At 33.7% G+C, this 16203-nt stretch overlaps 1 protein-coding gene across 1 annotated transcript; it reads left to right on the top strand.

Annotated features, from left to right (window-relative positions):
• Positions 1–255: 255 nt before the first annotated feature.
• Positions 256–885, top strand: LOC136842326 (uncharacterized). The gene has a single exon (XM_067109585.1). The coding sequence runs from the start codon at positions 256–258 to the stop codon at positions 883–885; it is 630 nt and encodes a 209-aa protein (XP_066965686.1).
• The last annotated feature ends 15318 nt before the right edge of the window (positions 886–16203 follow it).

The raw sequence follows: 16203 nt of genomic DNA, 5'->3' as shown, positions 1-16203 counted from the left end.
ACGGTGCAAATAAAGAAGGTAGAAATGAAGTGGGAATAATTCTGTCAAAAAGCTTAAAAGACAGCATAATAAGCGTGAAGAGGACAAGTGATAGAGCAATGGTTGTGAAACTGTGCCTAGATGGAAAAATAGTCAACATCATGAGTGCTTATGCCCCTCAAGCAAGATGTGATGAAGTTGAGAAAGTGGCATTTTGGGAGGAAATGGACCAACAGTTGAGTGAAATATCAGAAGAGATTAATTATTGATGGTGACATGAATGGAAATTTAGGAAGGACCAGAGAGGGCACTGAGAGGGTGCATGGTGGCTGGGAAGTTGGAGAGAGAAATGACGAGGGAGAGAGAGTTGTGGATTGTGCACTGTCATTTGATTTGGTTATTGTCGGCACCTGTTTTGAAAAGAAAGAAAATCAGTACATCACATGCAAGAATGGAGCAAGAGAAAATCAAATTGACTTCCTCATGTACAGAAGATCACATTTGAGAGAGGTGAGAAATTGTAGAATTTTAAATGGGGAGTGTGCGGCAGCACAGCACAGGGTGGTGGCAATGAACTTGGAAATAAGGAACACAGTAAAAGGTAGTCCTGCACATGTCCCATCAACAATTAAGTGGTGGAAGCTGACACAAGAAGAGGAAACGAAGCAGGAATTTAAGGAGAGAACATTGAGGAAAGTTAGATTGCTAGAAGGAGTGCAAGAATGGTGGAACCACAACATTATGGTGATAAAGAGAGTGGGTGGAGAAGTGTTCGGAAAAACATCTGGAAAGAAACCTACAGGCGACAAGGAAACCTGGTGGTGGAATGATGAAGTGAAAGAGGTGATGAAAGCCAAAAACAGATGCAAAAAAGATCTGGGAAAAGTATGGACAGCAAGAGTATGAGGAGAGGTACCAACGAACATGAGTAACAAGTAAAGAAGGCAGTTGCACAAGAAAAGGCAAGAACATTAGGTGACATGTACGAAGAGCTGGAAACACCTTAGCGAGAGAGAAAAATTCACAGAATTGCAAAGTCAAGGGACAAGCACACCAAAGACTACTCCCATGTAATAAAATAAAACAGGTTAAGGATGGGAATGGAGTGGTTTTATGCAACGAGGATAAGATAAAGAAAAGGTGGAAAGAATATTATGAACATCTGTTAAATGAAGAAAATCCTTGAAAATTCCTTGAAGATGGATTCCAGAACCTTGGTATCACACACTATTAGCAGGAGGGAAGTAAAGCAGGCACTAAAGATGAAAAATGGTAAAGCAATAGGACCAGATGGAATTCCTGCAGAGGTGCGGAATTGCCTGGGAGAAGAAGAAATAGACATTCTGTGGGACCTAGCAAAGAAAATATACAACCAGGAAAAGGTACCAAAAGAATGGAGAGAAAACTTTATTGTGCCTATCTATAAAGAGAAGGGTGACATCTAGGATTGTGCAAACTACAGAGGAATAAAGCTAATGTCTCACACCATGAAAATCTGGGAAATAATAATGAATCTAAGAATTAGAGAAGAAACATCTGTAGGTGAAGAACAGTTTGGCTTCATGCCAGGAAGAGGAATGACATATGCAGTGTTTGCCCTAGGACAGATGATGGAAAAATACCAGGAAAAGCAGAAACGACCGCACATAGTATTCATTGATCTGGAAAAGATATATGATAGGGTACCACACCAAGAGGTTTGGAGGTAGTTAGTTAGTTATTTTATTGACAAAAGTATACAATAATTAGTACAAATTTGTCCACAACGTGACATAATACAAAATATACAAAGTAAACAGTAATCTCTGTTCTTGCAAGTACATGGCCTATACAGAAAAAAAAATTATTAACAAGAAGAATAAAATATCAAGTACAAATAACATAATCCTATAAGATTATAAAAATAAACGAAAAAGGAACTTACTATAAGAAAAAAAGTGGTTACATAACTATTTAAAATCAAGTCCTAATACAAATAATATTTGATAAACAAAAAAATTTACTTGAAGAAAAAACATAAAACAGAAGGTAAAGCCGCACATTACTTATAAATATGAAGCACTTCATAAACATATTTACACAAATCAACAATATTATCATTTTCATTGAATAAAGTACTCAGAGATTCATAACTCAAGTTTGGATATTTACGCCTACATGGCATTGAAAGAGGACAATTGATCAGAACGTGTGATTCGTCCTGAATAGTGCTATTATCACATGTACATACCCTTAATTCTGGGGGAGTTCGGCTCCACCTACCTGTTTCTATACGGAGGTTATGGGACATGAGTCGTAAACGACTGAAAGCTGCGCGAATATAATCAGAGATATATAATTTATCCGTATATAATTTATGTATTCCTAAGTTGGGATTCAATTTGTTTCTGTAAGTCACATACTTTGTTGCTGAAGCTGGGCGGTTTCTAATAGATGTTGTGATATCAATTAGTGGATCAATTTGATCCTTAAAGGCCAGAGAATCTTGAATAAATCTATATCCAGGGGAGTCTGCACCCCTGCACATCGCATATACAATATGAAAAGGCTCATCCATATCAGGATTAAACAACTTTGACACCAGAAAACGTTTTCGTTTTGATGCCACGATGAATTGTGCTGGGGGTATCCCAGACTCAGCCAAACACAAATGTGTACAGGTATTTACCCTTACATCCAGAAGACTCTTTACTAAATTATTGTAATTACTTATTGGTTTTTGTAATGCATTTGTTAGCCATGTTTCTGACCCATAAAACAAGGATAAAGTCGCTGCTGCTTCAAAGACTTTCTTCTTGAACCAGAACGGCATTTTAGTATTCGTGTTACAGAATATTGAGAATTTATTCAAGGTCGATTGCCAATTTGGCTGATGTAGAGAGAGCAAGTTTTAACTTTCCGTCATCTGTGAACCAAGTTCCTAGGTAAAGATAATGGTCACAGTAATTTATAGTTTGACCTTGAACTGTTATTGACAACTGGTCACCTACACTTTTGTTTATCACGAAAAATTTGCTCTTTTTTTCATTAAGCTGCATGCCATATTCATTACAATAATGCATCATAATATCAAATTTTTAATACACATTTCTCATTAGAAGTAGCAACAATCACCGTGTCATCCATCAATAAAAGCACATGTAAATTACCCAAAAAACTGTCCGCTGGTATTGCATTTTTAACATCCTAACCATTTTATCCATATAAATGACAAACAGCAAACAACTAGTGGGCGCTCCTGCCGTACGCCAACAGAGCTATCGATCACAGCTGTTCTTAAAACATTTTTTGTGTTACTGTACATCTCTTGAATTGCAGACAACATTCTTCTTTTCCCACATCCTAGTTCCTTCAAATAACTTATCATTTTTCTTCTGGGAACTCTATCATAAGCTTTACTGAAATCCACAAACATGACATAGAGTTTTTCTTCTTAAAAATAGCCAAATCAATTAATAATCTTAATGACATTATTTGTTCTATACATCCCCTCTTTTTCTGTGCTCCAGCTTGACACTTATCTATACTGAACCATAATTTCAGTCTATTCAATAGCAGTATGTCATATATCTTACCTATCGTATCCATGATACTTATCCCTCTATAATTTCCACATGCCATTCTGTTTCCAGATTTAAAAAGTACAACAAGTTTACTGTATCCCCATGAAGACAAGTAATTCAAACTCAAAAACAAAGTATTGAAAACTGTCAAGAAAAACGTCAGCCACAGGGCGGGTAGGCGAACAAACAATCCGGGGCAGAGGCCACAGTAGCTTTTATTCATATTCATGTCTTTTAGAGCCCCATCTAGTTCTTGTGGAGTGAAATGATCATCAAGAATAGGGATATAAGGGACGTCATCAAGATTACTTACCCCTTCATTTTGAACATTCACATTACCTGGGTTTAAAAGCGATTCAAAATGGGTCTTGAATTTTCCGTCGTCTGGCTGCAAAGTATTTGCCTCTAATATCTGTCCCTTCCAGTCTATAGCTCTCAGATTGCTTTAGAATCATTACACTCAAGTAAACGCTCCCATCTAGGTTTTGTTACATCCCAATCAACACTTCTACCTTTCACTTTACATTTTTCGGCAACTCTGCTGATCGTATCCAAGCCTTCACTCATTATAGTTTCTATGCAGCCCATATCTACATTAATCACATCAGGAGGTTGAATTAGACTCATGTACTGTACAAATTTATCAACGTTAACATTATTATGTGAAACACTTTTTTAATCAACTGATGAGTATCAGGTTTCATGTAAGACAGTCCTAAACTTTCTGCCCTCTCAACAAAAATTTAAATGACAAATTTTTGACACCTGTCTTAAGCACCACACCTAAGGGGCATGATCAGACCCTCTTATGCCTTGATTTATTTCTAAGCATTCTATCATTTGAATACATTCTTTTGATATTATACACAAATCTAACTCCGATACCCATTCTCTCTTTCTATACGACAGATTTCCACCCATTATTTTCCCTTCATATGAGAGATGATTCATTACAACCAACGATCTATGGTTACAAATATCAAGAAGCTTTCGCCCATTATTATTAATGTGATTATCTTGAATATTCTCATAGACATAAGGAACACCTTCTTTATTGACGATATTTGGGTAGCCTATACGGGCATTAAAATCTCCCATAACAACTATTTGTTCATGATTATTTATCACAGACTCTAAATTACCAAATTGCACTACATCAAAGTACGGAGAATCCTCTGGTGTAATGTAAACAGCACCGAGAAAGACACTAGGCCAGCAAGACAACTGAACCCAGATTTGGCCTTCACAATCTAACTTTACGTTTGTTATCAATCTCATAATGCTCTTTTAATTAACAAAAGCACACCGCCTCTATGCTTGCCTTTCTGGGAAGGGTTGTGATATAAACAAAAACCTGGCACACTTAAATTACTTACTGTTTTTGCTTCTAAAAGCCACACAATGTCGTAATTCAAGACAAACTGCAAAATATCAGGATCTTGCAACTTATCTCTCACACCTGCAATATTCCAGGAACATATCTTTAATTCGTTTTGCCTATAACCTAGAAAAAATTTACAACATATTTATCAATAACTACATTGTCTCGAAGAAGAACCCGATTTTTCCAATCATATCTAATGTTAGTACCAGCATTTTCTGGCTTACTTTTCTCTTCTCGCTCTCTTTCTCTAAGTCGAGCCATCTCCTTCCTTACTGCAGGATGAAGATCCTTCTTGATGAATATCCTAGCTAATGGTCCTTCACAGTTCTTCAGATTTTTTGCTCTCTCCAAGATATAGTTCCTTTGTTGTCGATTGTTAAGCACGACATGAATGGGTCTATTCCGTCGATCGTTTTCCCTTCCCAGACGCCTTATCTGCCACCTTCTCGGCTCCATCTCCATGTCGTCTGCATAGCCAGTTGCCTCGATCACCTTCTTTACCTTGGCAGTATCGTCATCTCCGATCTCATCGCTGTTCTCTGATAACCCGGTTATAACAATATTTCTGCTTCTTTCTCTTGCATCAACTGCTTCTAAAAACTTTTGTTGCTGGCTTATAACCTTGTAAGCTTCGTCCAATCGGGTTGAGAGATCCTTAACCTCTTGTTTAATTGTCTTTATTTCATTTATTTCACCTCTCAGTAGCTTTAGCTCATCGAGTATCTCGGTATTGGTTGGCTCTTGATTTCTTATGGCGTTAATCACCGTGCTTAATTAGTGAGTTTGCTTAGCTGGTTTTGTGATAATGCTGTCACTGACTCCACACTGTCATAGGCAGGCATTTTCCTTAAATTTCAGCACTAGGCCTAACTCAGAACTCAAGTATTTTAAGCAATGTTGTCAAGGACGCAATGCGTTGCTATGGCCACTGCGCATGCGCAAAACTCCATAAACTGATTGAGGGGAGGTGTAGAATGAGATTTCAAACTTTTGTCTTCAAATTACGGCTAAGTCCAAATTAGACTATACTGCTTTCTCACGTCTGCACAATCCCTGTACATTCATGCACTTGAAAAATAGGTTGTACTGCTTACAGAGCCTTGTAGTTTCCTTGAAATCTAAGCAGACCATCAGAGCTCCCGTAGCCTGTTTGTTTACTTTGTACGTCACCACCTACACACACCAAGTAAAAGGAACACTGGAGAAGTATGTGAGGTTGATCCAAGATATGTATGAAGGAGCAAAAATGCAGGTTAGAAGCAGTGTTGGGTTAATTGAATGGATACGAGTGAGAGCTGGTTTACATCAGGGATCTGCTTAAAGTCCATAGTTTTTTTTACCTGATAATGGATGTGCTATCTCAAGGAATAAGAGATCAATCCCAATGGTGCATGGTGTTTGCTGATGACATAGTGTTATCCAGCACCAACAGAGGGGGTGGAATCAAAATTAGAACAATGGAGGAAGGTACTGGAAGACAGAGGATTAAAGATCAGTAGGAAGAAGACTGAATACCTAAGCTTTAATGAAGATCAAGACTCTGAGACTAGTATGGAAGGGACAAGGTTGAACCGAGTAGAAAAATTTAGGTATCTTGGTTCAACAGTAACTGACAATGGAAATTTGGATGTGGAAAAAACACACAAAGTGCAGACTGGATGGAAAAATTAGAGAAAGATGTCAGGTGCCTTGTGCAACAGCAGAATCAACATAAAGGAAGTGTATAAGACAGTAGTGAGACCAGCTTTGATGTATGGAGCAGATACATGGCCAGTAAAGAGAGTGTAAGAGAAGAAATTGGATGCAGTAAAGATGAAAATGCTCAGGTGGATGTGTGGAGTTACAAAAATGGACATGATAAAAAATGAAAGAATAAGAGGAATCACTAAAGTCGTAGAACTATCAAAGAGGGCCCAGGAAAGAAGACTGCAATGGTATGGCCACGTGCTGAGAAGGTATAAGACATATGTAGGGAGGAGAGTGATGCAGATAGAGGTTCCTGCTGGGAGAGCAAGAGGAAGGCCTAAGCAAAGGTGGATGGCTGTAGCTAGAGAAGACCTGAGAGACGAACAACTTTCAGAAGACGATGTGTTTGACTGAGCCAGGTGGAAGAAAGCTGTCAGAAACGTCAACCCCCCATAGAAGTGGGAAAAGATACAGAGAAAGAATAACAGGATCAAATGAACAAGGAACTGTGTTTATAAGGGGCAAGTGAAATCTTAGAACAGAATTAAACTTAGTGTTTTAATCAATACAACAGTAAATATTGAATTCATAAATGAATTCTAGTGCTGCAGAAATATAGAAAACAGATTTTTGAAATTGAAGTGAATTTTGCTCTGATGACAAAATAAAAGAATAGGAGCAGGGACTATCTCCGATTCTCACGTATATAACTGTCTAGACTTAGTTGATAAATTAAACAAAATTGCTTTTTGCCCCACTGATAGATTCGTTGGTTTTGATGTTTGTTCTCTTTTTACTAGAGCCCCTGTAGATTTTATTTTAGAGTATCTTGGTAATGAAATAATCATGAATTACCTCTACCTGTAAGACATAAATTATTATTTCACTCTGTAGCTTGTGCATTTGTGATTGTAAGTTTATATTCAATGGTGAATTTTACCAACAAATATTTGTTATGGCAATGGGCAACCTTTTATCCCCACTCCTCTCAAGCTTGTATATGGAATTCTTTGAAACATGATATTTACCTAATATCATTTATACTCATTTAAAGTGGTATAGACTGTGAGGTTTATTACTTGTTTTGTGTATGGGATGATTGTTCCCTTGTTGAGGGTGTACTCTTTTCCCGGTGGTGCTTATTTTTTGTGTTAGAGTTTACGTCTGTTGCTTTCGTTGGCAGAACGTTAGTCAAGTTTGGGTACTCATCGAGTCAGGGTCTAGACAGCTTAGCAGCATGAACTCGTTTACCAGCAGGTAATTGTTTCCTGTTGGCCCCTACAGTTTTCGAGGATGAGAACTTCAGTCAAGTTCAAGGAGAGTTGATGGCTTGACTGTAGTCGTCAATGGAGAGGAGGCAGTCCACTGAGGCAGCAGTTTGGCTGTCGCATTGCTTCTGCTGTGAACATCTGTGTTTCATGGAGATGTTCCTATTTGCCGTCCTGGGGCAGTTTTAATGACTTCACGGCAGTAGTCTGGTCATCCTCGATGACCTTTGATGGTCAATCTCTGTGACCCTTGTTAGTGGTCTTGACATCTCTGGGTAGATGTTCAGTTTTGCACTGTAGGAGGATTGTGATTTATTATTACCAATATTTATGAATTGATAGTTATTATGAGTGAATTGGTATTATTTTTACCTTGGATTATTATTTATGCTGCTTTATTGATTTCTCATACTTGTGTATTTTTGGTTATAACCTCATTTATGTTAATTGATGCTAATTGTAATCATTATGCTGTCTGTGATGTTTGTGTTTTCATGATGTAGCATGAGCGTTTACTTTGATTTGATGTTTTGACATTTTTGCTTGGGTGGTAATGTTTTATTTTAAAGTAACTAATTTTGCTACATCTTTGTTATTTATGATTGACTCTTTGATTGTGTAATGTATATTTATTGATTTACACCAGACTTGACTCAATTGTAAATATGTATATTACGTAATGTTAATAAACTAGGTTTAATGTCATTTTTGCTGTTTTTGTTGGTCCCCTTTCTCTGTTGTTGTCTCGGATTCTGCCAGTCTTTCCAGTCCATTTCTCTGTAATTGATGATGGAACCTGATGAACCAAGGTGTGGTTCATAACATTTGGCGACCTTGCCAGGATTTGGTTAATGACATTTGGTGACCTTTGGCCAGGATTTGGTCTGTTTTGGCTGGCAGGGTTGTGGCAGCCTCGGTGGGGTGGGGAGTGAAGAAAAAAAAAATTTTGCTGTAAATTTTTTTTTTTTTGCCAGGTGAAGAGGTGTGAGGTTTAGTGCTTGTTTTGTGTATGGGATGATTGTTCCCTTGTTGAGGGTGTACTCTTTTCTTGGTGGTGCTTATTTTTTGTGTTAGAGTTTACATGTATTGCTTTCGTTGGCAGAATGTTAGTCAAGTTTTGGGTAATCATTGAGTCAGGGTCTAGACAGCTCAGCAGTGTGGACTCGTTTATCAGCAGGTAATTGTTTACTGCTGGCCCCTACAGTTTTCGAGGATGAGAACTTCAGTCAAGTTCAAGGAGAGTTGATGACTCGACCATAGTCGTCAATGGAGAGGAGGCATTCCTCTGAGGCAGCAGTTTGGCTGTCGCATCGACTCTGCTGCGAACATCTGTGTTTCGTGATGTTCCTGTTTGCCTTCATGGGGCAGTTTTAATGATTTCATGGCAGTAGTCTGGTCATCCTCGATGAGCTTTGATGATCATTCTCTGTGACCCTTGTTAGTGGTCTTATCACCTCTGGGTAGATGTTCAGTTTTGCACTGTAGGAGGTTTGTGATTTATCATTACCAATATTTATAAACTGATTGTTATTATGAGTGAATTGGTATTATTTTTACCTTGGAATATTATTTATGTTGCTTTATTGATTTCTCATATTTGTGTATTTTTGGTTATAAACTTATTTATGTTAATTGATCCTAACTGTAATCATCATGCTGTCTGTAATGTTATTGTTTTCATGATGTAGCCTGAGTGTTTACTTTGATTTGATGTTTTGAAAGTTTTGCTTGGGTGGTAATGTTTTATTTTAAAGTAACTAATTTTGCTACATCTTTGTTATTTATGACGACTCCTTGATTGTGTGATGTATATTTATTGATTTACGCCAGATTTGACTCAATTGTAAATATGTATATTATGTAGTGTTAATAAACTGGGTTTAAGGTCAATTTTGCTGTTTTTTTGGTTCCCTTTCTCTGTTGTTGTCTCGGTTTCTGGTGGTCTTTCCAGTCCATCTCTCTGTAATTGATGATGGAACCTGATGAACCGAGGTGTGGTTCATAACATAGACATGTTGACGATAATTTAGCTGTTTCGCCTGCTGGTATTGATGTAAATGATTTACTCCCTAATTTGAATAACCAGGTATTATCCATTAAGTTTACTTTAGAATTAGAAAAAGACAATTGACTCCCTTTCTTAGATGTTCTAATACACAAAGAACCATTTCAATGCAAATTTAGTATTTATAGGAAACCAACCTACAACTTAACTTATGTCCATTTTTATTCAGGCCATCACCTTAACATCAAAATATCAATTTTTTCTTCTATGTTTTTAAGAGCTTTGCACATTGTCAGTCCCCAGTATTTGGATCAAGAAGTTAAACATAAAAAAAATAAGGATAGATTTATGTTATCCTTCACATATACTAGATATTTGTTATAATAGTAAAGCCCACAAAAAGTTCTATAGTGAAAGTAACACTGAGAAAGAAACCCCTAAGAACATTCTTAGCTTGACTTATTTTAGTTGGTTTGAAAACATAAAATCATTGTTAAAATCTTTTAATGTCTACCTCGTTTTTTCCTATAATAACACACTAAAAGGAATTTCTTCGTTCTTCGTTTTTTAACGTGTTTTTTTTCCCATTTTTATATGGGGTAAGCACGATGCCTTCTTTTGAAGGACTTTGATTTGGCGGTGGGGTAGGCCGTAGCCTCGATCGGCTGCTAATAATAGCCCTAAAGAAAACAACAACATAATATATAAAATTCCATGTCTGGACTGCCCCTCTTTTTATATTGGCCAGTCTAGTAAAGATTTAGATGTACGTATTAAGCAACATAAGTATTCAGTCAAAACTGGACAAACATACAATGCTATATTCATGCATTTAAGCAAAAACTCTCACAGGATAAATTGGACTGAAAGCTTAGTGATTGCCAGATCGAAAGATTTCTCTTCAAGAATTCTTTTGGAGTCCACTATTATCCAGCTTACTTCCAGCTGTAATTTTAACCTTTGCCCTGTCATGTATTATTTGGACCCCTATATTAGGAAAATGTTCAAGAATGACCTAAAAGATAAAATCACTGACTTAATTACAAATTAGTTACCTTATATATATTTTCTACGTATTCGTATGTTTAATATAATTTTTTTTAAATGTTCATCTTGCAAAAATTTTTATTGTTTAGAAAAAAGAGAATTATATTGTTGTACTAATATTTTTTGGTGGTCAATCACCCCCTTGTATAATCTTTTAATTGCCCTGTCCCTGCTTCTGAACGGTTGATCCCAATCCTTTGTAAAACCTCTCAAATATTTAACCCTGTTTTGACAGTTGCACTAATTCTTCAATTGTGCTGGATTCCAGGTATATATTTTTTACTTCGTAATCCCCATCTGTCATTTATGAGCTTTCTTTGTAAACTTACTTTTATACTTCTTCAGTCTGCTAAGTAAAGGACAACAGACAGTCGAAAGACCTCACAGCAGTCCAGTGTTTCCCTTTCCTTCGTGGATTTTATCTTTATATTTATATATTCATCACTTCCATATGTCTGTGATTCAGTTATAACATTCGTATCCTATATATATATATATATTTTATATAATATATATATATATATATATATAAATATATATATATATATTCTGTATATATATTAAAAATTGTCTGCCTAATGAGTGTAATATATATATATATATATATATATATATATATATATAAATTATATATATATATTTTTAAATATAAATATATATATATATATATATATATATATATATGCCCCATATAATATATATATATATATATATATATATATATATATATATATATACCCGCCGGAGATATATATATAATATTATATCATATATATATATATATAATAAAATATATATATATATATATATATATATATATATATATATAAATATATATATATATATATAATATATATATATATATATATATATATATATATATATTTATATATATATATATATATATATAAAATATACACACACAGGACACAAGACAAACAAATAATAATATAAATAATATATTTATATATATATATATATATATAAAATATATATATATATATATAAATATATATATATATATATATATATATATAATTAAATAGTTATTATATGCTATATAATATATTCCAATTAGAATATTGATTCACCTGAGATAAATTAAATACTGACCCATTTATCTTTTTAACTGTTGAGTTAAAGTAAAAACTCCGCTGCAAAAATATTACAGAATGTTAGCCACTTTGTGTACTTACTCAGAAGGCTCCTCAGTTGTGTCATTCTCCCTCTCCCCATCCTTAAACTACCCACAAAAACTACCTGGATTTTACATACTCATACTCAGTTCCACTTTCGTGTCCTCACCTGTACCCCATTTCATAAAGGTTTTATCATTTATTCTTAATTTTGTCTCTTCAAACTTTCTTTTAACTATTCTTATAAACTTTTTGAACCAAGTGTGTTTGTATGTATGAGTATTAATCTTTACACGTATATTCCACGGCATAAACACACTTTCGCAAATGTAATCTATTGCTTCTTTGAGGTCTTCCTTTGAAGTACCTGCTTTTATTGAATTTTCTTTTACAAAAATTCAATTCAGTGTTACAATATCATGTTTTATCCTTTTGAAGTGTGAAGGATGGTTGCTGTATCGTAGATCTTGTTTTTCTCTTGTATAAACTTTAAAAAATCTTTTTTCTCGGAAGGATTCTTAGTTTCTCTTGTAAGAGAAAAACACTGTTCTCATTTACTTTTCTCTGTGAGTATTCCCGAAACATATCAATCCATAGATATCAATATCAATAAACCATTGGCAATATATTCTCTAGCTTCCTTCATTATCATGGTTTTATAGTAAAATATTATATATATATATAAATTTTATATATATATATTATATATATATATTCTTAGTGTTATATCTTATATATATATATATATATATATCTGAGTATAATATCATTACTATATGTGTGTGTGTGTGTGTGTGTGTGTGTGTGTGTGTGTATATATATATATATTTTGTATATATTATATATATATATATATATTGTCACCATCTTGTGTACCAAGTTAAATTATTACACAACTCATCACAAAATTCTAAAATTTACCTCACTTCAGCCAGATACCTGAACTCCCATAACAATAAGAATTACGACTGAGTATTCTAAAGGTAACAGTGATACCTTAAAAAATTCATTAATCACATGAAAAATCAAACTAATTTTAGAAATATACTAGAGTAAAAGGGCATCACTGCATCAAACAACTTCAATTGTTTTCCTGGTGTTAATTTACTTCAGCAAAACTAAAGGAACAAAACATGTTTACCACTTTGCCATATGCACACAATTAATCCTATTCACTGATGGTCAATAAATGAAACACGGTTTTTTTTATTTAAATACAAAAATTTATTTTTAAATTCAAAATTTATAATTAGAATTCACAATCTAAAAAATTTACTATTACTTGAAAACAACACAAAATTTAATTAATTCTTGAGTTAAATTATTAAACAAAGCTAAATCACAAAACTAATTTATCAAGAAATTAAGTTAATCAAGCAAAATTTAAACTATCAAGAACTACTCAAGATTTGAAAAGGAAATCTTCGCAAATGAAAATTAAATCAAGTATGCAATGTTAAATTATCAAGAAATGTGTAAAATGTTAAGTAAATAAATATTAAATCACCAAAATTGCAAACACAACAACACACAAAAATAGACAAAAGATTTATCAATAATAATTTCACCAAGGCAAAATTCTCTTAGTATATCTTATTATACCATGGTAATAATAATTAAAATTCACTTTACCTTACACAAGCTTATGAAAATCTTTGTAAAATCTCTTGCAGCTGCTTTGACTCAAAAAACACTTTTGTCAGGTGCTGTTACAAATTTTTCCACTTTTTCTACACTCCAGATCTCAAAGCTATATTTAATACTGTGACCACAAATATATTCTCTTAAAATTACTCTCTTTGAAGATTTAATGAGAGAGAGATCCAAACTGACTGGTCTCTTAAATAAGAATGAACAAATTTTGGGATTCCATTGTGAAATTAAAACACTAGTGATGTCATTAAGGCAAAACGTTTTGAAAGCAATCGGGACAATACATGATGTAATTGATTGAGACATGTATTCTTACTCTCAAAATTACAAAATCATTCATCTTCTTCTCGTATGATACAAAGCTTTTTCAGGAATCCTGACATGATCAAACAGATTTCTAATGCCTAATTATAACTAGCAAGTTTTAAAAACAAAACGAAAAACTGGAGTTGGTTTCCCGAACATATCATCAAATGTTACCTCGACCTGTCATTGTTTAACCCAAAACAACGCACTCTCTTATCTGAACTGATGACAGATGACACATCTGGTCTAAAACTCAAATCTCTCTCCTCAGGAAGGCAATTATTAATTCCAGATTATGCTGCTAAGTTATCTAAAGCACTAAACTCTTTTGAGATCTGACACTACACTACATATGATATTTCAACAATCATTACACATAACACCATAAATTATTGAAGAGCAAATCTTCATATCACAATTAGTGGAGGATATATATATATATATATAGCCATCATATATATTCTGGAGGATATATTTGTCTATATATATATATATATATATATATAAGGAACAAACAGGATATATATATATATATATATATATATTCCCTACACATACACACACACACACACACACACACACACACACACAATCAATAATATGTTTTTAATATATACTTATATATAATATTTTATATATATTTATAAATATATATATAAAATGGATATATATATATATATATATATATTATTATCTAAAATATATATATATAATGATTGATATACAACACACAATATATGCAAATTATATATATTATAATTCTATTATATATATATATATATATATAATATATTTGAACCAACATATATAATATATATATATATATATATATATAAGCTTTATATACATATATATACATATATATATATATACATATATTTGTTGTTCATATATATATATATGATGACTATATATATACAAATCTGTCATATATTATCATATATATATATATATATAGCAATACATATAGTTCTGAAAAATAATGGAATATATATATAGATTTGGATAAACTATATATATATATATATAAATATATTCTCATCTATATGAATCACTTCCATGAGAAACCATATCTATAAAATCATATACATAAATATACAAATATATATATATATTATATATATATATATATATATATAATATATATATATATATATATACATAATATATATATATATATATGTCTATTTCCTGTAATACTATATATAATATGAAAATAAGAAGGCCCATAAAACACTATTTAAACGTTGAAACCATATATTTCGGGCACTTGTTTCTGTGCCCTGTTCACTGGTAGAATATGGACAGGTGGAAAGTTACAATGGTATATATACAAAAACATGAAGGTGTGGCCTTAGGCCTCCGATGTTAAGGAGGTGGCGTTTCTTAAGAAGGAGGAGATTGACCAAATTCCTAGTGGTTTTTGGCCTCATTAGCTCCCGTTTGGCGATGGATCTGGCGGTCGCGTTTCTTGGGTCATCTTCTTCAAAAGGGTGCGAGGATTAAGGTGTCAATGGCGTCCGATTTCAATGTCCTCCTGACAGGTTCATATTGTTGGTTTGATTGATGATAGCAGATTCAGCATCTTTCTTTTGTACGGACAGCTACTCTTGAAAACCAACTCCGCCCCACTCCAGTTAATGACATGCCCTGTATTTCTAATATGTAGGAAAATTCCCGAACTCTCGAAGCGTAACGTACTGATCTTTTGTGCTCTGTTATTCTTTGCGAGCGCGATCTACCTGTCTCGCCTACATAAATGTCATGACAATTACTACACGGTATCTTGTAAACTCCGGCTTCTTCCCTTTTGTTATTTAAGTATACGTTAACGAGCGAACTCCCGATGGATTTGGGATAATGGAAAATGAAAGGATTATCAGAACTGAGTTGCTCGGTGGCCTTTTGGATGTTTTCATCGTATGGAAGCTTTATTTTGTTGTTGAAATCTATTTGTCTGTTGTGAGTGGGACCTCTGTAGTATATTTTATTTGCTTTATTAATAGCCCTCTCGATAATGTGTGGTGGATAGAGCAGTTGCGTTAGGTGTTGGCGGATCGTGTTAAATTCTTGATCCAGGTACTCATTTGAACATATCCTAAGTCCTCTGAGGAATAGGTTGCACCCTACCATGATTTTTACGGAGACGTCGTGGTAGCTTAAGAAATGAATGTAG

Source organism: Macrobrachium rosenbergii, chromosome 10 (assembly GCF_040412425.1).
Source record: "Macrobrachium rosenbergii isolate ZJJX-2024 chromosome 10, ASM4041242v1, whole genome shotgun sequence".
In the NCBI taxonomy this organism is placed as follows: domain Eukaryota; kingdom Metazoa; phylum Arthropoda; class Malacostraca; order Decapoda; family Palaemonidae; genus Macrobrachium; species Macrobrachium rosenbergii.
Note: the sequence above shows the minus strand (reverse complement) of the source record. Positions and strands in the feature narration are given on the sequence as shown.

Bases quoted from the DNA above. Each gene is read 5' to 3' on its own strand.
- LOC136842326 (XM_067109585.1), top strand. From the start codon at position 256: ATGAATGGAAATTTAGGAAGGACCAGAGAGGGCACTGAGAGGGTGCAT.